We start from the raw sequence: 26,024 nt of genomic DNA on the forward strand, positions 1-26,024 counted from the left end.
CCGTGACTGCGACAATGTACGACAATGATGACTTTGCTAACGTAGAACCGTTGTGTCCACGACGCTCTAACCAGATCCAACTTCCTGTTCGCTTCGAGACAGCGCGTATCAGCTGGTAAGACGATCTTATAAGGGTTGAGAATCGAATTCTTTCCGATCAAATTCTACATGTCGAGAGAACCATCGGGCAAGGCGCCGATGTCGAGGCTGGATAATCACCTGGTAGCATCTAGCCTCGAATGAGTGACACCATTAAATTTAACGAACGAACTTGCTCGATGGGCTGAAGACTTTTTTTACTTCTATTTTTTCCCCTTTTTCCTTTCTTTGAAAACGTGCGTAGGATAAGGGTGCAAAGATAGCGTGGTGTGTGTGTGTGTTTTTAAAGGGAGCAAAGGGAAAAGAGACTGCCGACGTGTGAAATGTTCTGGAACTCGTAAGGAGGTCGTATTGAATGAAGTTCTTTTCAGGGTTTACTGGTTTAGAAAATATGGGTTTCGTTATATAGGAAGGTAAAATGTATGAGTCGGGATCCCAGTATATTGAATTTTATGATAAAAATCTAGCGTACAGTTGGCGAAGTTATGTGCTCCAAGCATTTTTCACAATTCTAGATTATCTACTCTTTAGTTGATCTCATAGTTCATAGTTCGATTTTCAAATTAAAATCCTGATTATGTAATTAAGAAATAACGAAATAACTGTTATTTTGACTTAAGTATTTTTTTTTAATATTCAGCAGAATCTTTTAATTTCGTAATCACCTACAATTTTAAACTTTTCGTTACTTTACTAAAGATACCTAAACGTAGTTGCCAATTACCCTCGTCCGATCTAATTATATTAGTCGAGAAACTTCACAAGCGCCATCGAGACAACGATAAGATTTTTCGCGCGCAAGGTGGTCCGGATTCGTACGCAGGCACATACTACGGCACAGTTTACGAGCACTTTGTGCAAATTGGTGGTAAAGTTAGCGTCTTAATATACATTGGTTAAACTGTTCAACGAAGTTTGCGAACAGACGAAGCGCGATGCTCGGTCGGTCCACTTTGCGAAGCCATTTCGAAGTCCATAATTAATCTCATCTTATAAAATCATAGCGAAACGATTAGTACGGCAAATTAACACGATACGACAAATTTCTTTCGAATCTATCGCACAGTCATTCTGGAAACTTCATTCGAATCGTTACAAGACAAAAAGACAACATTGACGATCGTTGAGACGAGAACAAATGCTTTCACATTCGAACACAGCTACGTGCTTCTCTTTTGTTTTCATTTTCGACGTACGCTTCTTTTCTGATTTTCTTATATTACACCGGGAAATCGTTCAAATCACCGCAAAAACTGAACACTGTAAACTTTATATCGAGTGTTTATCGAACTGCGATATTAAAAGAGAAATTCACGTGCTGGCAGCCATTACCGCGTTCGTAATTGGATCCAGAAGTATTGGTAATACGTGCACCAAAGTGGCGGAACCAGGTGTTAATAGAACTGAAACGAATGATGCGTTTTATATCGCTTTATCACATTATTTCAATGAATTCTCTCAATATTATGATTTCTTGTTACTCTTCCCTCTTTTTTCTTTTCTTTGCTTTGCAATAAAAGTAACGACAAGAAAGATAGAACGAAGCAATGAATGGTTAATCGTCGAAAATTTTCTGGAGATCGCGTGGAGAAGCCGGGAGAGTTACGAGGAACATTCAAATGACGATGCTTCCAACTGACAAACTTTCATTACTTCTCGTTGGAAGTTAAGCCGAAAGCCAATCGGAAAACGATATCCGATAACGTAAATCTTCCGGTGCACGCCACCCGGCATAGCGTGTGTGCACGGGGACGAGCATCGAAAGACACGCGAATTCGACCAACTCTTTGAATATTCTGCGACCGTACGAGGAAAAGATAGGGCTGTTACGGGGCGGTGCACGAAATCAAACGTTCTATAGAACTTCTGGACATCACGTGATGCCGATATCGCGCGTACAATACCGTAAAAATTCGTGGAAGACAGAACAAGGTTTATGGAAATGTAAACACGCTTTCGATTAGTTCGAACGACTAGGTTGGATCATAGCTAGCTGGGAAGATGCGATTTAGTTATCTTTTACTCGATTTATCCATATTTTTGAAGTACCTACAATCTTGGCTGACTGAAAAATTTATTATTTGTCCTTTCACTGTAATTGATGCGACATGAATGGCATGCCAAATCGTTTCAATTATATTATTCTTCACCGTTCAGTGATATAAGTCACGAGACTGTCAGTGATAGTATCTTACTGATGAATAGAAATCATTCGCAAAATTGCTCCATTTCGTAATGAACGTTTAAAACCTTCGTTCAAATTAACACCACGTAATCTCCATCAATTATAAATACCAATTAATTCCAATATTCGTTCCATATCTAATAAGGATAAGCGCTGGAGAATAAGGATAATAATTACAGTTGCGCGAGATAATAGTTGCAGTATTAATTAATAAGGTTTCCGTTAATTGCGTTTTGGATTTTCTACATGTATCATAATTGGGTAATGTACAATCGCGTAATTTTCACATCAACCTACACAACGTACACTCGCGTAAATTTCAAAGAAGTTTGTGCTGTCATTGCTCTACCATTTCGAAACACCCAAAAAACTGAAATTTTATTATTTGTTCGCACTGTCTCTCTTTCCATTAACTTCGAAACTAAAATTTGAAGCTTCAATGTTTTAACATGTCCTTAAAAATAGATAAGCGCTAGCCAAGCAGCAAAAACTTTTATTTAACTTTTATTTAAGGAGGATAGTATACCAGTCTTTTTATATTCGAAAGCAAAAATGAAAATAAGAGAAAAGACAGTGCAGAACCTTCGTGAACGAGTTTAGCGAAATTCCAGGGTACATCATTAGGTTAGGATGGAGCGCAATACATAAGACAGCAGGCTGATGCCGCGTGTTGGCGATGGTTGTGCTCGTGCCTGGCACGTCGTGGGTCACGAACTTGCTATCTAGCCGTATAAAACGGCCTCGACAGAGAAAGGGTAGAGAAGAACGTGGCGTTTCAGGAGAGGTCGCGTTTCTCAAATGGGTCTTTGTCAATAAATAAACCATTCTTCGTACTCCGTGAGCAACCGGTCCCATTTTTATTTATGCGCACGCCAGCAACAAGATATTGGTCGGAAACGCGGAAATTACGCGAAACGCCTGGAGATCTCGCACGGAACTAAAAGGCTGATTAATATACGGACGACGAAGGGTATCATATATCTTTTCGTTGTGCTTTTCTTTTCTCCTTTTAGTCACGAGGCTGGTGCATGGTTGTTCTACGCTCTGCACAATCGTAAAAATTCTCGCGTTTTGTTCAAACTACGATTATTCATTGGTAAATTCTTTCTAACGCTTCCAATCCTTGTTTCTGCGTGATTTTTGGTTCTTTGGATATATTTTAATTATTTATTTAAAATTTGTTACTTTTAATAGAAATATTGAATATACGCAGGAATATTTTGGTTAAAAGTGTTTGCTTCGAAGTAACAGTTGGTCGCTCGTGATAAATGGTTAATATTAATGGGTTTGGTGTGTTGGTTATCTATTAAAATTACAACGATCGATCGCTTACGTTAAAAGGAATACTCTGGTCTTGTAGCAATTGCCGTCAGAGAATATGGTAATGCGGATGACTAGGTGTCAGCTGTGCGACAGAGACACCGCTGGCTCGTTACACAATTCTGTATCTAATGTATCAAGTCCTGAAATACGAGCAAGGCTACCCTCGTTTTCTGAAGAATCCGTCTGGCTACGATATTAAATCTCTGCGTTCTGGTTGACAATCTTCCTGTCACCTAATCACGCAACGTCGCGTTCCCCTTGCTTACATTAAGTCGTTTCTTTAACGATGGATTCGAGATGGAAAATCTAACTTCCGAAAATATACGATTCACTGTGCATTCTTAACAATCGAAGAATTTCTGAATAGAAAGAAACGAAATCTGTGATCAAATGTTTTGTTTCTGTCCAATTAAATTGGTCGAGTACTCTTTTCGATCTAATCAGACAATTTCAACACGAGTGTTCTTTAATCACCTATCCCCTGTGCATAACACAGGTACCACGAGAAATCCATTTTGCAGGTTGAAGAAAACGAAGTAAGCGGAGATACGTTTATTCAGCAGTAACTCGTACGACTATGGTTTCAAGCGCTCGTATAAACTTTCAGAATTGCGTTAGAATAATTAGTCAAGGCTTGATTACCCTCTGGAACGTTGGTGCGCCGACGATTCGGCGAGCTTCGTTCCAACAACGCCCAAACGAGTGTTCCATTCTCTCCATCATCCTTTTTTTCTTTCTACTTGGTGTTCCACTCGCTGGATTCGTTCTTTTTCTTTCCTCGAAGAGAAAGTAATCCTCGCGAGAAAAAGCATCCGATCGGCACTAGGTGTTCCAGCTAGGGGACTTCTTATTCCCAGAACAACGGTGTCAGGCTATCGATCCCGCATCGAACGACAGCCACGACGTGTATTGATAGTCCTGGCAACGGCGGGTTGTTTGCTCGCAACATCGAATTTTCCGTGAAAGTTTACCCCGCGTTCTCTTCGAGCCGACGAAGAAGCTGGAACCGGCTTACGAGCCGCTGAATAAACGGATCAACCCTCCTGCGTTTGCGTCTCTTTGCGAGCTACTTAAGTTCTTTACTCACCACTGCCTTGTTCCGCGCCTCTGCTCTTCGTCATTCCGCATCATTATTCGTCGAAATGTTCGCAAGAAACGTAGAACTGTCGGGAAAACTTCGCGCGAGGAAACGTTGTTGTTGGAATTAGCGAGCTATGGCCTGTCTAAACGATTCCGGCGGTCTTTTGAAGATCTACGAAAGCAACGTCCGATGTTTGTCGACCAGCGGACGTGATTTGAATTGAACAGCGAATTGAAATTGTATGTTATTATTGTATTTGTTATCCTAAACATATATACGTATAAAAGTTTCAATATGTTGATGAAAAATTACTCTTGAAGTCATAGTAAATTTGAGAGAGTTTATATGTATAAATGCATTTCTTGACCGAAGAAGAGTTGCCTGCGGTAAAAAAAAGTACCATTATCCTAATATCTATCCAATATTTATCTCTGAATAAAGACGATTCGTGACATAAAAATATGATCAAAATTCCATCTTCGTCGTTTCAAAATTCAACCTCCGTTCGATCCGTATTAAAATATATCTAATCCATTCCACTTACCGGAAAATCCACTGAATCACCGAAATCATTCCGGGAAAGTGTATACCTCGAACAATTATCGAACGTGCAGATTGCATCGGTGATTCCTTACAAACTTTAATGGGTGGATTTCGCTCGCGGGTAACCAGAGCTGGTGGTGTTCGAATCTCTTATTTTCCGTTTGCCAATGGAGAAAAAAAGAATCGTGTTCCGATGAAAAAGCTTTGCGAAATTGTGTAGTTTACCTCTTAAGTCGCGGCCGATGAAGTCGGCGGAGGAGGAATGAAGGACATGAGCGGAGTAAAGAGAGAGAGAGAGGGAGAAAGAGAGAGAGAGAGAGTGAATGAGTGAGTGAAACGAAACGAAACGAAATGGGGAAGAACGAGACACGGGTCGGAGCAGAAACGAAACCAGTTCCGTACGCAGATGTGGAAACCCGAGCCTCTGAGCTTGGTGCTCAAAAATGAATTTAAGCTGAACGATGCCTGCACGGAGCGCCGGAAACTTTTGCGGAAAATTATGTGAGATGCGCGTATACTCTCTGCCTAACGTGGCCAGACGCCCTCCATCTACGTTCCACCCTCTCCGGCTCCCCCTTTTTTTATTTATCCTTTTTCTTCTGTATTTCCTACTCCTCCTAGTTCCCTTTTTGACCTTTTTCCGTGACGGCGAAAGAGGAAGAATCACCGTACCGAGTCGAGATTCCTCGGCTCGTTTCTATTTAATTCTCAAATGCACGCCGCAACTAGACGAATTTTCGTTCCCCTGCGCGTCGGTCGCGGTGCGGATACGCGAGCTCCGCGTTTTTTCAAGCTCGTGCGAGATGTTTGGCGAACGTATTTGAGGAGGAGAATTAAAGCGTCGTAACGCACCGGTGAAAAGGAATCCACGCTACATATAATACATGCATACTATATACATATGTACGTGTATCTTGTCCTTCATTCTGTGTTTTTCTGGAAAATATGCTACATGTACGCGAAGTTGGGTTAGATATTATGAGAGTTGTTAAATGAAAACAACAGGAAAATGACATTTTTTTCAATTTTCTAACTGTTATGTCACTCAGTGACTGAAAGGATATGAAACTGTTAAAGAAGAGAATAATTTAAATCAAAAGAGATTTGAAGATATAAGCCCTTTGAAAATAGGAAATGAATGTTATTTTAGTTTAACTTAATTAATACAGTTTTATGTAATTAACATTCTTAGTATTTTACGAATATTCGAAAGGAATACGAAAACACGTATATAATTCCCAAATCAAACAAAAAAAGTAGTTTCGATGCGGAATTGGGTGACACTGCCGAATATAAAAATTGCTCTCCTATGAAAGATAGAAAATATGATTTATATCGTGTTGTTCACCTGTGGTTTTCAAATGAAATTTTTAATCTAATCTCTATTTGGTTTAATTATTATTTCATGTTTGTTTGTATCTTTTCTCAGTGGGAAAATGTTGGTTAATTTAGTCACATGTACATTTTTTCTTAAAATGAGAAGCAGGCAAAGAGGGAAATAATTTAACGAAATAGCAGTTTATCAGGAAGTCGCTGTATATTTCATTAAAACCGCGTTACCAGCTTACATTGTTTTTATTTCCTTGTCGTATATTTCACGATTATTATGTTTTTACCGACGCGATCGGAAAAATTCTAATTGGCGCGGTTCTCAAATTAATCCAACCGCTGCTTTTCCCTATTATAGCCACGACTATTATTATTTCGAGCTCGGTTCGGTCCCGACTTACATGCCGAGTTCTTTCATCGACCGATAATTATTATTTCTAATTATTACCGACAGTGAAAGAAAAATATATATACATATATACGTATACGTATGGTTAGAGAGGGAAATGGGAGGGAACTCGGCACTACATCCAAACAAATTCGTCGTGCGATATTTAGCCTTTTCGCCGCGCGTAATTGAACGAGTCGACAATTTTACCTGCAACTCTATTATTTCGTTCAATCAATCGAATTGTACCAGCGAATTATAATTAATATGAACGATTTACAGGGATAGAAAGAAAAAATACTGGAAGTAAAAGAGGCATTTATGAATCAAGGAGGTCCATTGCTGTGGAACGATCGATTGTATTTGATTAAACACCAGTCTTGTATAACCTTGGCGAAATGAGGACGAATAAAAAATGGAGCTGATTCGTTGGTTGTGTATTTGCACATTTGTCGATAAATAAGTCGGCGAAACTCGATGGTAGGCGAAAAATTGTAAAATCTGTGTACTCGAATTAACGAGAGGGGTAATTTCGAAATGGGTTACCGAAATACGCGAGGTTTTCGTTGAAGCAAACGAAAACACTTGGTCCGCCGATATTAATTGCACCAGTATTAATTTAATGGTACCTCGATGAAAACTTTATTCAATTAACGCTAATGGCCTCCAAAGGCTGCGCCTAATTGAACAAGGTAACGTAAATAACCTTCCCGATCTTCGAACTTCCACCGAGGGATAAAAGATCTGATGAAGACTGACGGGAGATCGTAAGCGAATCTTCGAATGCTACGAAAAGAGAAATACGATTCTTAACCAAAAACCGCGAACAAAGATAAAACTTACGGCAAAAAATTATACAAACGTTAATGAATTTGGAATTGAATCGAACTGTGAATTAACACTCGAAAATATACGTGTATGTCTACATCATTTTTCGAAAACAAATCTGTCGCCGTATGTATGAGAAAGATGATATTTAACTATACTCAAAGTTAGTCTTGTACACAGTATAACTTGTTGGTATTTCGTTTAGTCTGGACCTATTAGCATTATTCTATTAGCATCTAACAGCGTTTCGGATAATCCTGAGAAAAGAGAAGCTGACAGAGAAATTCTCGCTTCATCAACGAGTCACATTAAAAGTGTGTCGCTAACCGAATTCGCTTGATTGTGCGCGAGAGTCGTTGCGACTGGTGTTCTGCACGGAATTATTCATTGTCATGTCCTGACTCATCGTAACATTCGTGGTCTCAGGCTGCCGCTAAGGGACAATTTCGAAAATACAGAATTAACTTTGTCGTGACATTACTCCATGCTTGTTGCCTCCAGATACCAAACTTTGATATTCCGTAAAATAATTGCGCACGGTTTGATAAGTGTTTTTCCTCTGAAATTAATTTCCCGAGTTTAAGGGAATAGATACTTATAATTATCAATTTATCTAGTACAAACTAGAATCATATTTTTATATTTCCTTTTGCACTATTTTATTGAGACCAAAATCTAATTAGAAAAGTTACAGCACCAAATTTTCTATAAAGTTTTGTACGTGACATATAGTTTGCTAGTAAAACTAAATAAACCACTGTCATCCTAAATGGAACAATCGTCACGTGTTACACTGAAGGAGTACTATTACCTAACAATCGCAGATATTCTTTTAGAACCATTGTGTCCGAGTGAACAGCTCGTCGACGAGCTTCCTCGTGGATGCAACGCGCGTTGAAATCAGAGACGAGGCTCGAAGCGGGAAGTCGAAATATTTTGAACGACGAAGATTTAATACAGCTCGCTGCATACTGAATCTGTAGGGACAGAGGGGTGTTGGTTGCGATAGAACGCGACGTGGGACGCGAAATGGCTGGAATAAAAAGGAGAAACTCATCGAAGTCCCTGGTTGCTGGCTCGCTTTTACCCTCGATCGTCCGTAAAGGGAGCACCAAGATAAGGGGGCAAGAAAGAAAAGAGAAAGTGAACGAAACAGGAAATGAGCGAACAGGAAAGGAAGAGGATGAAAAAGAGAGAGTGGAAGGAATGAGGGCATTCTCTGGAAATCCTAGAGCTGCTTGTGTAGCGGCGCTTCTGTTACCGGAGGGGTAAATCGGTATAGTTTCGTTTAAATCCACGTCGTTTTACGAGCTGGCGATACAGTGGGGGGAGGGGAGAAGAAAAACGAACAAAAGAAAAAAGAAAAGAGTGGGAAACCTTTCACGAGACGGTAGGGCGAGCTCGTACGCGATCCTCCATCAACGCTGTTTATTTTAGAATGTTCCGTTCGTCTCCGTAAATGCAATTACGGTCTTCCTGCGGGAATCGATTATCGCATTAGATTATTCCGTCTACTCATCGGCTTCTTGAACGTCAGGGATTTAAATGGAAACGATTTCGGCCGTCGCGTCAGGGTCGTAATGCGTCAACGACGCACAATGCGAGTATGAATATCACTGTCCATGTTGGAGTATTTCTACTTTCAAAATTGAATTTATTATTTCTGTAGAAAGTAAAGATATTTTCAGAGAAAGCAAAGAAGTAAGTTTTGTAAATATGTGAACTGTTATGATGACCGTCACTTGTATTTTAAATCAACCAATAGTGATATCACCCATGTAAAGGATTTCTCAAACACTAGACACATAAAATGGAATTCACGAGCTAATATCATAGTTCTGGTATCTCCGAATTTCTGTAAATATTTATATAATTTCATGTAAACAACAAATTTCCCTGCATCTTGCTAGGAAGTACAGTTATTAGCACAGTACAATATGTCTGATCATATACTGTTTATTTCTACTTACTTGAGTATTATTCCACCCCTGACATTTCTCATGAAAGTAATATAAAAACATGCTAATGTAAGAATGAAAATACAATATATTGAAAGATATTTCAAGTAAAATTTGTTCAAAATTCTTAACTCTACAAGGTTTTATATGAATTTTGTGTGACGAAGGATAACACGACCAGTTATTCATACCCACCACAAACTACGTCAAATCGATAATACTTAACGTGTATTTAACGTTATGTAAATATCGTAAAATTTGAATTCCCTTTGTCTTCGACAGTATCTCTTATTTTTCGAAACGTATAATTCTCGATGACGTCGTTGGCTACGCGCCCGTAATTGGAGGTCACCGGTTTCCACGATGCTCTACACCCAAGAACTTTGTGACAAATGTCAGAGCAGCAAAATGCAAAAAGTCCGCGTAAAGGGTACACTCTTGACCCAGTTCCGGACGCCCTTTTAAATTAGTTCGCCAAACAAGAGAGCCAGTTGGAGCGACGGCGAGAGGAAAACTGTCGCGGGAAATGATACGAGGTGTGTGAATATGTGTGTGCGTGTTGCGAAAAGGGATCGGCTGCTGGTGGTAGAAAGGGCAGGACTCGTAAGACAGCAATCTACAACACGGCCCACCGAGAGCTGTAACACCACTAGAATCGAACTTGTAATAAGGTACACCTCGCCCACTCACCAGAAGTCGATTGCTCCTCAGGGACAACAACCCTGCTTCGCGTCTTTCTCCGCTTGTTCCTTCTACAACCTTTCGGTATTGTTCGTTTGTGGATCAACCGTGTGGAACATGGAAGCTCGGCAGAAATTACAACGACGCTTCGAATTGCATTACACATTATTCCAGGTTATTAATTTGTTCGCCGTTTGTAGAAGAGCGACTTAAATGAATAAAATTGCCTTTGTAGAATAAATTATAGGAAATTGGCTTACAACTTTCAGAATATTTAAATTTGTATAATAAATAGTATTTATATTGTTTATACAATTCCTCTAATTGCAATAGTTTTTCAGATATTGATAAAAAATATGTTTTTAATTGAATATCGAGAATAACGATATTCATCGATATCTATCAGATACAATATACACCCACTTCAGCACTAGAAAAAGTCAAATTCGTAAAGTTCGCAAATTTCAATCTTGAAATCAATCACAGTGTTATTGGTTTTTCGTATATAACTGTTAGTTGGCTTAATTCTTCATTATTGTATTCAATTCAACTGATATTGCGATAAAATTTCATGAGAAAAACTTATTGGACGAGAGTGTAATCATTGTTAAAGTTTATACGTATCTCGATTAGCTTTCAATATCAAAAATTATATTTTCATACCTGTATTTTATAAATGTGTATAGAAATTTTACGCGTTGAACTGAATGAAAATTAATATCTCTGGTTTCTGGTTTAAATACATTTTCACGAGTGAGTAACGTCCATTCTAACGATTGCTCGATAATTAATTTTCTAAAATATCAGTAGCGAAATATTTTCGACGATATCTCATATAATTGACTGGCCGCTAAATCCATCGAAAAGTAGAATCAAGGAAATGTTTCCTATAATCGTAGCTTAAACGAGAAAGCAATAACTTGAGCGTGGAGGCACGACGAGAAAATCGTGAAGAACAATCTGAGAGGAAGATTAATATCGATTCAACGAGTCAAAGCCAGAGGGTGATTCCGTTGAACAACTCGAGGACATCAAAGTATATCGGAAAGGGTTTTGCCATTCTTGCCCTAAGGATATTACGCGGACTAGCAAGAGGCAAAAGAGTAGAAAAGTTGAAATAATTCCGTGCCGGGAAATGTGGTACAATCTTCTGTCTTTAATGGAACACCGAGCGACCAACCAGATATTGGAATGATCAAAGAGATCAACCCGAGGCCGAGGAATGTTTTAAGAATTTATATTGTTTCATTTTCATTTCGAGTGTTTGTTTTTAATTACACGTATAAAAAGGTTTCAGCGACACCGTAAAATTGTTGATTCTTTTAACATTTTGGTTTCATACATACTATTTGGTGATATTTTAACGAAAAAGAAGAAAGAAATAATAGAGATACTTTGTATGAAAATTATTACTTTTGAATATGATGATTTAAGAGCTTGCTGAATACAGTTTTTGTATTTTTATTTTATTATGCACTTCGTGTAAATTAATTTGATTGTTAATGTAGTAGATCATGTAAGGCTGTGTTATGGACATTCGTCATTCCACGTTTCTACCATTTGTCTTAACCTAACCTTTCGTTTTTCACTCGCGCTTCAATATCTCGGCTTTCATCAAATTGAATTGTATTACTGTTTCTACTTCAGGGAGATCGAATCATCCCCTTTTCGTGTTTCGCCCTCGCTTCGCGTCCCACGCCTATCGATTATTTAAACATCTATTTTTACCTGTAACGTAAGTCAAGCCCATGAGTCATTCTCTCTAAACTCTTCTCCGAATATATTGTCGAATACGATTTCGAGTAGGTGCTTTAAATTCCTACGCAAAATCATATCGTGCTAAATTTTTATTGAAACCACGTTCCATGCCGCCAAAGAAGAAGAGATCTATCGAACAAATCCAGGATCACCAAATGAGGAATGTTCAGACTTTGATTTACCTGGCAGAAGCGCACTGTGTGCTGCAGCAAAGGTGCGTTAGGCGAAAAACAAGAAGAGAAATAATGGAAAGACGTGCACTTTGTGAAAAACAGCGAAGAAGGTAAAGACTTGGCAATAGCGAGACGTCCCTAGTGTCAGTCTTTCCTTACGCTGTGATGCCTCTTCTGTTTTTTTAAAAGCTTCATTCCGTCTCTTTCTTTTTTCCTTCTATCTTTCTTTTTCAATCATCGTCCTTTCTTTTGTCGTATAATATTACTTGTTCTTTTGAAAGTAAAAAACGGGACGAATGTCGTCTAAGATACTCAATTCTTTGGCATGTCTCGTGACTTTCAAAGCAACAGAATGTGGATTATTTCGATGAATAATCACCATCTCCGAGGTATGTCCCGGTGCTTTCGACACATTCCCCACCGTCTTTGAAGTATCGATTCGCCACTGTTACCCTTTTTCTTCTCGAAAAAGAAAGAAAAAAGGCTCAGGTCCCACGATAAAACAATCACGCTTTGAGTCATTCTTCATTGAAGACGCAGCGCCGCGTTGCTGCGTCTGCGAATCTCATATTCGACTGCTCTTTTGTTAGAAGCAACGAACAACAATCTGTTGGTCCAAGCGTTTTTGGCTTACAACCTCCGGTTCCCCTGTCGTGTCTGCGAAACAGTTAACGATATTCAAACAAATCCCTGTGTCGAGAACAGCCAGGTCTTAAATCCGGACGATAGCGTGGATGGATGTTTTAGTATCAATCTTTCCTTACGCTGTAAATATGACAATTTTGAAGAGGCCACGTGTTAGAATAAAATGTTATTCCATGCCTCTAACATGTGCTCTCATTATTAAAGAACAAGCACAGTTATTTTCAACATACACACACATAATCGTCTTTTTTTATTATCACAAAATTTCTTAAGTATGAGGAAAATATGAAAGAACGATTGTTAGTGTATGTAATTTCTCGCTTTAATGCTATAAAAATTAAAGGAATTCTAATGCTATGTTCACGGAGCCAGCTTCGAATATTTTGCAATTATTACCAAAACACGCAATAATAAAAGCAATAGCGCATAAATTTTTTCAACATTTTTCCATTTTTCCCATCCGAGATTCGAACGAGGAAGGACGGCAAGATCGATCATCCTCCGCTTTCTTTTACCTCAACTGACCAACATTTTTCTGCGGCGTCCTAAATCAACGCGACCTTATCCGGTCGCCGACACGCCTCTCCGATGTTACTTTCGCCGTGGAGGGTATTATGTAAACCGGTAAACCGAATTACGTTACGTTGACAGATGCAAACGGGACGAAACTGTCTCTTCGCCAACGAAGTCCATCGAGTGTTAATCGCATAATCTAATATGTACTCCCGCCTCCACGACGCCGCTTGTACTACAGTTTTTAGCCCATCCTCTCTACATTCTCCGCCGCCTTTGATTCTATTGCGCGCACCGTCCATCCTCTCTCCTGTCCGAATAATTCGAGTCTGTTCTCACGTGCTACTGCTGGTAGCAACGCATGACCGCCACTTCTATCGTTTCGTGCTTGCGGTCCTTTCGCAGGAAGTGCGAAGGAACAAAGCAGAGCCCGACTCCAAGGGTGGCAGGGGGTGAAGGTAATCCCTATTGTTTCTCCTGTCCCATAAATCCTACTAGCCGCTTCGCCTTTCCGCCTCTTGTGCTTCTGTACTTTCCTCTCTCACTCTCCTTCTCTCTCTGTCTCCTTTGCACTTTGGTTACCGACAACACACCCCCGCACAACCCCAACCTGCTACAACTCCCGCCATTCTCAATCCCCTTGCTATGCTTTTCTCGGCGGCGGGCTTCGTAAATCTCGGTCCAGCTGTGCTTTACGGCGCACATGTACTTCCGGAAAGAATACAAGCGATCCTATCTCCGATTCCAAGGGGTTGCGTCCCACCCTCTACCGTCGCCAATCGCTCGAGGTAGTTAGGTTAACGTTCGATCCGGGAAATGTCTGATTTTTTCGTTTTACTAGGGGTAGCAAGCACGATCGAGGCTGAAGCGTGGAAATTTAACGAGGGCGATTTTATTGGTTGTATCTTGTAGTTGACGGCGCGCGGCAATGGTTAGTTAATTGAACAGTAGATTGCAACGACCAGGGGTAACATTAGAGGAGAAAATCGGGGGAAAGGTTTTTATTTATTTTTGGATCGCATGACTTTAATTTTCCTACTCGGGCAGGAAAACTGACCTCTCTTCAAAATTTGTCGCGCTTTCACAAGTTCTGTTACGCTATTTCTACAGGGTTGTTTACGATCCATAACGCCTTCGTCGAGCCACTTAGGCTCCTGACACGTAGAAGGGTTTTTTTTTGTAATACCAAGAAAGGGTCGCTACTAATTTATGACGTTAAGTTCTGACGTTTTTGTCGCGTCTCGCTTGTCGCTTTTTGCAGGTCGTACATTTATCATGGTTGTTTATAACGCGATCACGCTCTTTTGTTCTGGAATCTGCGGAAATGTAACCGTGACAATTTGTGCCTGTGAAATGATATACATATTTTAGCATGGTAATAAAACACTTTTCACAATTTCAATGTTTTCCTACGTTTGTTATTTATTACTTTTTAGGTTTCCTGGAATCTTCCAAGTGATTTAACTATTAATTCATAGTTAATTGTCAGATGTACCATTTTGTTACAAATATCAACCAAAAATTCTACTTCTGTATCTGCAATACCTTATTCTTAAGAAAATTTAGCAACTGTAAAAATTCATTTTGCAACAGATTTTCAGTGAATCCAGTGCGATTTCATGGTACATGTGAAATTAATTTACATCGGAGGAAATACGCCAATTAACATGTCCTTTTTGTTTGGAATTACAGATCGAGGATGCCATGCTGATGTTCGATAAGCAGACCAACAGGCACAGAGGTGAGTGAAATTTATGATTTTCTCGAGAGAAGGGGTTGGGAGAATCAGTCGGTTCTCCCCGCTATACAATAATTCGATACCCATGGGCCGGTAATTGCTGTTTGATCACTGGTGATCGTTAAAACGCGAGTTTCCGCTCGCACCAGAGGACTGCTGACGCCGCACGTCCGCAGGCAAAATTTCGTTGCGCGTTCGTAGCACCCTGTGTGTGCGTGGCACGCAAGTTTGCCGCTCGCGCAAATATGCTGAAAATATGGTCGAGACTGTTCTCTGTTTAGCGAGTCAATAATACTGGCGTTTCACTCGCACGGATCGCGAACTGGGTAATTAACGAGCCGGCTCGAAACTATAATTAGTAATTACGGTAATACGCGCGACGCCAATGCGCCAACATCGGTGCAGTCGAAGATAAATAACATTAATTTGACGCCGCGATCAATCGGTCCGTTAATCACGACGGTGATTGCGTGATTCAACGTTAACGCGCGTCTTTCTTACGCCGCTTTGCACTCGCGATGAGCCTTAACGATCCAACGATGCGTCAGCTAGGAAATTTCAGCGCGTTTTTCGCGGACCGAGCGCGACAAAACGAGAGCTTAATCGAAATTTCCACGAAGCCAGGAAAATTTCTTGGCGTGAATGTTTGTGAATGAATGTGATTGTTTAAAATAGGCTCAAAGACACTACCTTTCATTTTCAATCACAACCTTTGTGATTCCCGAGAATAGAATGATCGAATGTTAAGTGTTTTATAGAGTAGCTATATTTCGCCTCTTGCGAGGTGAACAATTTTTCGGTGCGATTGTTTCGTCATTTAATTGAACATTTAAGTATGCACATTTAAAAATGCACAAGAATTTATAGAATGCACAAAAATATTTATTTACTCCACAATCTACCGAAACGATATTATCAAGTCAAAATTTCGCAAACTCATAAACGCGATGGTATCTTCGAATTTCAGTGGACCGCGTCACGCATAACAATATGTTGGTCGCAGTGGTCGGTTACGCAGACTTTTATTCAAGCACGATTAACATAAAGAATAAAAGAAGGGGACGCGTGTCAGGAATCGAAACGGTGAGCATTTACATCCGGCTCGCGTACCACGTGTACAAACGACTAAAAGAATTTCGCTCGCGATGGAAAATACGAAAAATGTAAATTCATCGCAGCTCGATTAGAAGCTGAACAGAATTGGGTAAAAAAGAAAAGGGAAGAAAAGGAAAGGAAAGAAAAGGAAAGGAAAGAAGAGAGAAAAAGAGAAGAGGGGAAACTGAGGGCGTCTTTGAAATTTGCATAACACCATCTGTTATCGTACGCTTTCTTTTGAACTAGCGAAGGTCGTTCTGAATGTCTTGCGCGGCACCGCACGTTTCCGTCTTAGTGAAGCGATAGCGTAGATTGAGAGATAAGCAGCGATAAGAATAAATTGTTACGAAACGAGCAGTGCTATCAAGGAAACTAGCTTTCGTTTCGAACTTCCTTCTGCTAGATGACGTAAACGATTTTCTTTTAATACCAGTAATTTGTACGAGGTGTTATCAATTACTGGCTTTACTATACATTCGTGGATGATGAATACGATATTCAGTCTGAGTCGCTTCATTGAAATCGTTCGAAATAATATTGTATTCCTTCGGTAGTTATATGGAGTTCTAGCGAAGTTATATGGAGCTATGCTTCACTGAGACTTGGTATATACTTATTAACCTTTTATTCGTAGATTAATAATGATAAACTAGCGCATGAGGGGTGAAGAATAAATTCATAAAGATATATCTAATTCTTTATTCACACTTAACAAATTCATATTCACTCAAACTAGAAAGAATTAATTAATGATACGATCATCTAGTAGATTTACGTCTCTTTCAGACATGGACAGAGTACAATGGAATAACACTTATGATTTTTCGTTCATATAATAGGGGTTCACATACAGACATGTTGATTCAACTAGCTAGAGTTCACATAAGTGCAATTAATACAAAATAAACAAACGGCCATATAAAAGTTTTACCGAGTAACGTATATATAAAATATTACGAACGTTTCTTAGCACAAACTTATATATAGAGAACGAATCTAAAAACTAAGCAGAAGCATTCCAATCGATGTATCAATCCAGCGTTGTGCGTCAGGGTGAAAGAAATATCAGCTTGCTAGTCTCTATATACACTGTAGTTGAACTTTCGTCTGCTCCTCACAGGAAGGTGGGATAGAGCGAGCAAGGAAACAAGACAGAATACGAATGGAAAGCATCTTTCTGTTGCGAGGCTGGATCTATTCACGTCGGTGGTTGAATGGCGTCGATAATCGTCAGCGATCGAGGTGCCCCACCGGACCGATAATCGGGCGCCTCTCTATCTTTTTTAACGGTATCCGACCTCTTCCTCCAATCCGTATAACCCTCGATTCGATTTCATCCCCTCTGCTCTCCAGTGGAGTGCCTGCCGGGTCTCGGTGATAGATTCTAATATCGCTTATGAAAAATAGGGGCAAATGGGATATGAAAGCTGGCTCCCTTCGATGCCACAGGGGGTTGCCGCCGCTTCGAGGGGGAGTGAAAAGGAGGTTGGGCCACGTTCGGGGATGGTAGCCAGAATACCACCCTTCAAAAAGGGAAGAACTCGCGTTGCACGTCTCAGCAAACGGACGACACCCAGAAAAGGAATAGGTGAAATAGCGGTGTACCTCTGGAGAAGAAAGAGAGTCGGTGGAAAAGAGAGAGGAGAGAGGAAAGTGGAAGAAAGAGGATAGAGACGGAGGAAGAGAGACGATGAACGCTCTTTCAAAGCGGCGCGTAATCTCTCTCGCGATGACATTTAATACCATCCAACGTCGGACGAGTCTGTGAACCTCAAACCTCGAACATTACTGCTCTCTGGCAGATTTCACAATATGGTACTTTCATACTCGGTCTCTGACCCCTAAGGGGATTATCGTCGGATTTTCTGTGAACGATGCGCGAGCAGCAGCTCGGACGCAATCAACAGGGCAGGAAGCGATGATTCTTATTTTGGTCTTCTCGTTATCTCTTAGCTGCGTTGCTCCTTGATCGCGAAACAATATAGTCGAGTATGTGTTCCAATTGCTTAAAGAGGTTATTTTATATCGAGCATTCAGGAAAATGTCTTAATCGTCCTGCTGTTCAATTATTTAATAGTCATAAATATTTGTTCGTACCTTTAACAAATGAGTCGCTTATTTATAAAAATATTTTCAAATTAGAAATATGTAAGGATGATTGATATAAATGGAGGAAAGTTTATCTGTAATTTTATGATTAGTTTCTGATAAGAGTGAGATTCTATAATCACTATAAAGATTAAAAGGCTAACAGGCTGTGACGGAAATCATCGATAATATTTAATGAGTTGTCGTAATGGACAAGCTTTCAATCAAATATACCGTTAGATCACCAAACGAGAAGTACGGTAATCCAGAAAACATATGTCGATGATAGCATAAAAGAACTAAAAAGAGGTATCCTTATCACATATAGCCGAAATCGTTCTTTGGATAGTCGCCATAGTGACAGGAACAACTGTAGTTCGTTCAAGGTCATTCAACGGTGCTTTCTAACCCAGATCCGATTTTGATCGGAACTACTCGGATCGACGCTGGGAGGACACGGAGCGGAACAACGAGCCAGCCCCGAGCTGCTTGTGGAATTACAAAAGGAGAGGAGAGATCGTTGTCGATGGTAACGGGCGACCCCTTTACGTTCAAATCCCCGAAGAAGTTGAACCCCCCCCCCCTACTCTCTGCTTTATCCTCGCCTCCGTCGTCACCATCACCGACCACCACCATCAAACGTTGGTGAAAGAAGAATCCGAGCGTTTCCGGACAATTTCGAGTCCCGCAGCGAGCTATGATTTCCACGCGGATGGGCAGCCGCTGCAATTGCAGCAAAGCGTGTCTTCTCTCTGCCGTGCTTGCCTCTCCGGCGAAGAGGCGCGACTATAGCTCGGAGGCGCGATTATCCAAGCTTCGCTGGCCAAAGGATTTTCTCTTCGTGAGCTCCACCCTTACACGAGGGGGTGGCAGGGTAAGAGGATAGGGAAGGGGGCACCTATAAGGCAGATGCAAGCCATGGTTCCGTAACTTCGCCTTCGCCTACACACGTCTAACTACATACGAATATACACATATCTATACATATGTACGTGTATATGTACACATTGCACATGTAGACAGAAGTGAACGCAGGAATACATACAGACACATTTACACACATGCAGCCGGGATTATATAGTCTAGTCGGTCCAATGTATGGTACAGGTACACGTGTTTGCGCTTGTACCTTGTCATAAATTGCTGGCACATTGCTGCTGGGTGGAACGTATGTGTTACTGCATCGACCAGGACCGCTTCTATGGTCCTCGTTGATTGCCTACCGGCAATGGTCCAAAAGAAGGACTTGCCTACTCATGCGTGAACACGCGCATCAAAGGAACGCGTCCAGCTTCTTCGATCGTTCATTGAATCTTTCCTTCTCTTTCGTGTACCACCGGCGAGTAGGAGGATTCAACGCAACCCCAGGGAAAATCGCACCCAGCAATTTTTATGGAATTGTTCGACGATTGTTCTTTTTGGGATATATAAGAGTCTTTACCTTAAGACGTTCCGTGGGTAAAGATTGTAGTTAGGTTTAACTGTAGAAGAAATGTACGAAGATAAACGAAGTTTCTGTAGGCGAACATTCGAAGTTATATGAATGCAAAATCGGTTATAGCTATTGAATCTTTGATTTAGTACAGAGAGCATTTCGCTGCTTAAAGGTCTAAACAAATGCTAACGAGATAATCACTTGAATGTTAATATGTAAGCGAAGATTCTACTTGACAGACGTCGTCAGAATTTGTAATATTGGAAATTTGTAACTATAAGAGAATATCCGAAGAATCCGCGGAAGGCAGTTGCTAAATATGTATTCTTTAACTTCTCATCTTCGAAATGCAACAGCGCTTAATTTTTTACTGAATTATTCAATAAGCGACTTATACGTCAATGCGCGAGACCATTTGTCATGTCGAACCATTGCATGTCAACGTCTATACGTGACTAGAAATGCAGCATCTTTTAGTAGATTTCTGTTACCGAACACGCTGACTAAGTGACTCTATATTTAAACCTAAAGAAGTTTCTTCTAACTTCCGAGTTAGTAGTAGAGTCTCCTGTAAACGTTCAATGCGACACGTCTCTTCGCTATTCATCTGTTTGTATCCATACGCCAAAAATACTTCACGATGCAGCTCCAACAATTACGTCGTTCTTCGCCATGAACTTAAACCTATAACCTACTTGTCATTTTCATTGAAAATTGTAAACTTTAACCTCTATCCGATGACCTTACTATATCACTTTTACCTACTATGAGTATATTCGCGATACGAAGAACACTACTTCGCAAAGACGAATCTCTGGTTCGGTGAATAGTAATCGGGGTAGACGAAAGTCCAGTCGCAAGGTCTTGACTTAACGAAGGTCGGAATCCCAGTCTCAGGTTGGTGGTCAGGGTCCGCAGCGTGGGTGCAATTACCCGAGGCTTTTCCCTAGGTTGGACAAGGAGAATCTCTGGCGAAGTCTAGAGAAGTTGGCGAAGCTACAGTCTATGCAGTCGGCGTGCCGGACGGATACGTTATGCCAGTTTGACGTAATCCCAACCGCGGGGGCATCAGACGTTTCGGAAGTCGGTGGCGCGGTAGCGTTGTTTCCGGCGTGGAGAAATTCGCGCTCCAAATTCGCGCGGTAAATCCCGTGGCCCGACTCTAACTCTCCCATGTATGCACCCAAGCACCCATTGCTCTGAATAGTTGCATCAGTCGCTTCACTTTGCAACTTGGTTCGCGCAGATCGCTCTGAAATAGTTTCGAATCTGTTTCTACCATTCGCTTTGGTTTCCGTTGGTTCTCGGTTGCGTGCAACGCGCGTCCACCTAACTCGTAAGATCGCCTTCCTCTCTCTCCGTTTCCCTTTCTCTCGTAGTTCGTCTATAAGCCACCGCAGGTTCGGTCCGCCACGCGTAGTCGAGCGGAAAGCTGAGATTGATTTCCACAGGAGAGTTCCGCGTTGCCGGTTCTTGATTGGTAATTGCGCGGCCACGATCGATAAACCCGTGGAATCTGGAGCTGAGAGAGCATTGCGATGGAACGTTTACGTCGCATTGACGGCGATTTTGTGCGTGGAAAAGAGGAGGATTGGCGAGCATGTCGCGAGGGTTGAAAGCGGCGAATCTGTCGCTGGGTAGCTCTCGTTGAGTTTTAGAAACATAAATGAGAAAGATTGCTAGGTGACACGTGATTTTTTAGTCTCTGAGCTATATTCTAGAATAAGGTCTTTTGCTATTCTTCTAAATTTCCATCACGAATGATTCTTCGTTTTACAGAAAAATGTATTTTCTCCCTACTTTTATATAATTTTCTGCTTTAAAAAGAAAAAAATATGTTTCTCTAAAGTGGAGATAAGAGTTGAAGAACCATCAGAAACGGAAGTGAACGTTCTGAAAATGTGGCGAGAACACATACTCCGGACAAGTAAGGAACGCAGAAAAGTTAAAAAAATTCCCGTGTTCGTCGAAGCATGTCGAAAAGTTTTCCCTGCGGAGCACAAGCTTGATGCGAGCTCTCGTGAAAATATCGTGTCTTTTATGAAGGATCTCGCTCTCTACGCAAAGCAAGAAATATTTTTCCTCTTTGTTGCCAGGGTAGCCAGGTTTTAATCGGCTACAGAAATTTCAAAGGCACCGTCTTTTGAGAAGAAGCAACGGCGAGTATCTGTCTCGCAGTACTGCTATCAGAATACGGAAACGACGGTTTCACGCGTCGTTGCAACTATCGAAAACTACACCGTGAAAGTTGACTAGCCACTGCTCGGAAACTTTTTGAACGATGGGTGGTTTCAGGTCCCTGAATGCTACATAAAGTAAAGGCTCATAAACTCGTCGACGTTGAATTTAACTTAAACATGTATCTAGTTCCCTTGTCTCCTATTTTACCCTCCATTTCGTCTTATAAAATTATCGACGACGAACTATACGAATTCAACAATCCTTTTAAATGAAAACGCATCTCGTCTTATCGGTCAGCGCGAAAAGTGCCCGCGGCTCGTTTATCTGATCGTCGACCAAATCCTCAGTCTGTGGAATTAGTTAAAGATTGGTATAATATTGAGATAAAAGAATTAAGGAATAACTAGTTCTCGTCAGTTTATGATCCAAGAATTTTTTGGAGAATCTAAATGAAGATTTTATAGTAAATACCTTTAAAGTTTGTCTTTGATATTTTGCGATTTCTTAATAAAATACCTTGTACAATCGTAAGAATCGTTCAACTTTTCGAGAAACGTTATCCACATGTTCAAAATCTATCTTCTCTTTATTGTTCTACAGATAAAAATTCTTCTTTGGCTTACAGAATAAACTTTAATTCCTTTTTAATATCACATTCAAGTTTCAATAGTCGATATTCCTATCTCCGCTTTTACTAAAAAAAATAAAGTTCGATTGATGCAAAAACAAACTTCGTCCTATGTACACGCCATCCGTGAGCGCGAACGACATGCGACATTGTATCTCAGAAAATGAGATGGATCTCTGAAATTTCACGACGAGCAACATCTCTCTTTCGAACTTTCTGCGATTTCCTTATCTCCAGATCCACGAGACGAGATGACGAATCTTTATCAGCGAGATAGAGAACGTCACTGCTGGCGTACGATGTACATAATGTAATTCAGACGGTTTTCGGATAGAAAAGAGAAACCGGTGCACTGAGGGAGGTTCTTTCCTGCTATTGAAATCTCGGAATGGAGCATTGACACGCTCCAATTGTCACCCACATTACGACTGTCCGCTATATTCGAAGAGAATTGTTGCGTGTCTAAGAGAAGAGAAAGGAAAAGAGAGCGAAAGATTCTAAAATATTGAAACGCAGAAGACGGTCCCGCCACTTTTTCCTCGTTCCCTTTGTCACGTCGCTCTCACGATTTTCTTTCCCATCGTTATGCTGTTCTATAGGTTCCCTTTCTTTTTCCTTCTCTTTCCACTGGGCTAGAGCGATTTAACCAACTGCCAGACGCAGCGCGCATTTCGCGCGCGATTGCATCGAACCTCGACCCGTCTCCTCGATATGAAATCGTCGAGATACTACCGTTTAAGTTTCCTCGTTTTTCCTCCTTTCCTCTATTAATATTTTCTCGCTGAAAGATACAAATTCAGTAGAATATACGGAATATACGGAGATCGAAGGCAGGAAGATATTGGTTAAGGATTCCTCCTTTAAGTTCTTGGTGAAATCAAGTAGAAAGAACCATAATTGATATTTTACTTCAAATATTCCTAAATATATGTAGTAGCTATAGAAAATATTTACACGCCATTGTAGTTATTATAGCATTTACGTAATAATTAATTAGGTTCAAATAGGTATATTAAATTTCGTATTATTTAGTATTATTTTTCAAAAAAGTAGAACTTGATAAAGAAAATAGCCGCTATAAAAACACATAAGAATTAAAAATAATGCAACTAGAAGGTTAATAATTTGCCGAATACTCTTTGTTACGTATAACATGCAATATTTTTCTGATTCAATAATTCAAACACACGATTGGAAGCTTTTATTGTCAGGCTTGTGAAGACAATAAAGCACCGTAATCTTTTTTCTCCAATTTCGTCGGTAAATCTCATTCTCACCGGCGTTTCGCGCCTTTCCTCCCGGCGCATCATCTCGCATCGACCACGCACAGTCGCACATATTTATCATCAAATCCACTCCGTCTACCGTATAATCCACGATCCAATAGACGTAAACGTATTTCCCGTATAGCCTCGATCTCCATCCTCTACTTTTCGTACACATCTTTGGGAAGCTCGCGCGAAGCATCGGTAGCGTGAGTTTCTCGCACGATTGAATTGAGCCGCCCGGGCTGCAATTTCGTGGACCTGCATTGGGTCGAAGCTATCTCACGAATTTCCGCCCCTATTTATCTGCGCTCTTTCAATGCCGGGTAAAAAGAGGATCGTTCGAGCGCGGCTCGCGACGTGAAGGCTGAGTTTTGAGAAAAGTGCAGGAGAAGAGAGAGAAATTGAAGGTTGTAGAGGAGAGAAAAATCTGAAGCACGGAATTGAGAAGAAGCGAGAAAAGAGGAAGAAGAAGGAGAATAAGGAGGATGAAAGGCGGAGGGCGTCGATTTCTCAGTGTAGCGAGAAGAAAAGGGAAGAGTGGATCGGTTGGAGCGGTGTGCAGAGGCCCGGAAGGTCGCGAAGTGTCTCTCTCGTAGATCTGTGGCTCGCGCACACGCTCTTCTCCGTCGTTTCCTTCGGGTCTCTTCCGTCCTTTTCGTTCTACCCGTCTATGTTCGCTATCCAGAATGCTGATCTCATCCGAGCCAACTTGACCCCTTCGTCTCGTTCGTGCTTCGGCGAGCTTAATCCATCGCCGAGGTGTCCTCCTTCTTTTGCCGCCTCCCTATGCCTCGCCTGCGGAAAATCTTCCATCCAGAGGGGAGAATTTAAAATTCAAACGTAAGTGGCCCTCTCGAGTCGTCGTCGTCGTTGTCATAGCCGACGACGTCGTCCTGCTTCGCGCAATTCCTCTTTTCTAGCTCCCGTCTCGCAGCCCGTCGCCGACACCCTCCAGGCGTGGTCGTTCCAGATGCATGCATTTCGAGCAGCAGGCCCTGCAGGTCGCGCTCGGCTCGCTTACCGAGCCGGGAGGAAATGTCGCCGACGAAAAACGAAGAAATATTCAGACGAAACCGAGGGAAATAGTTCGTGCCACGAGCTCGACCGCTCTTTCCTCACCGAGGGTAGAGAAACGGCCTCGCGAGAACTGAGGATCGGAGATAAGGACATCCGTTGAAGATACACCAAGCTCAGATAAATGAAATTTCTTTAAATAATTCAAGGATCTCGTCGTCTCTTTCCCAGACTCGACAGGAGCAAGACGAATTCAACTGGGAAGAATCCGGATTGAATCCGGCAAGTAGAACGGCGCAAATTGCATCCTCGATCAGTCTATGTGATTCTCTCTCTCTCTTTCTCTCTCTCTCTCTCTCTCTCTCTTTCTCTCTCTCGCTCTCCTCGTTAAGTTTCAACTGAAGATGCATAAATATTCATTACCAAACACACCGTTTCTGTACATGTTACTATTCAATGGGATCTGGCCGGCTCTTAGCGAGTGTACATACGCTGGAAAGCAATAGGGTTACTGAAGAACCGATGAGGAGCGCGGCATTCCGTTTATTTTGCACTTAAGCCAAATGCTCCGTGCTTCTGAAAGAAGATTGTGCTTAGAAAACCATCTGTTTTTTCTCTTTTACATGAACTTTTGTCATGAATTTGTTTGTGGAAAACATAATTAGTCTAGTTTATAGATATAATGGGTAAAACCATCATCTATATCCAAGGTGTCTAACTAACAAACTTCCAAAATTACTTGCTTATTATACGATTACTTATACAAAATTATTTAACCTAAATGACTAACTCATAAAGCCAAGCGTCATGACACAACTGCCGTTGTAAAGACTATCTCCTTTATCACCCATTGCGAGCAGAGCATACGAAACAGAAATCACGAACGAACGAACGAATACGCTCCGACCATCGTTAGCTTAATCACTATTCGTGTTCGGATCTCGAGACGTTCGGAGGTATTATAATCGGTGTGGGTGTGCAAAAGAGGCAGGGGATGTCGGTCGATTAGTGGCGGGTGCAGGTGAATGGAATTACTCACATTGACTGCAGGCGTTCCGCCTTTGTATCCGTGT

The 26,024-nt window shown here is 41.0% G+C and overlaps 1 protein-coding gene across 6 annotated transcripts in view; it reads left to right on the top strand.

The window, feature by feature from the left end:
* LOC117231852 (RNA-binding protein Musashi homolog Rbp6) overlaps positions 1–26,024 on the top strand; it is a 430,672-nt gene that overhangs the window by 285,100 nt on the left and 119,548 nt on the right. For all 6 annotated transcript variants that reach the window (XM_033490701.1, XM_033490700.1, XM_033490702.1 and 3 more), the window contains one exon: positions 15,197–15,245. In XM_033490701.1, the coding sequence (XP_033346592.1) occupies positions 15,197–15,245 (49 nt within the window). The remainder of the gene's footprint in view (positions 1–15,196; positions 15,246–26,024) is intronic.

This window comes from Bombus vosnesenskii, unplaced genomic scaffold (assembly GCF_011952255.1).
Source record: "Bombus vosnesenskii isolate JDL3184/JDL3185 unplaced genomic scaffold, Bvos_JDL3184-5_v1.1 scf7180000013274, whole genome shotgun sequence".
Classification (NCBI taxonomy): Eukaryota; Metazoa; Arthropoda; class Insecta; order Hymenoptera; family Apidae; genus Bombus; species Bombus vosnesenskii.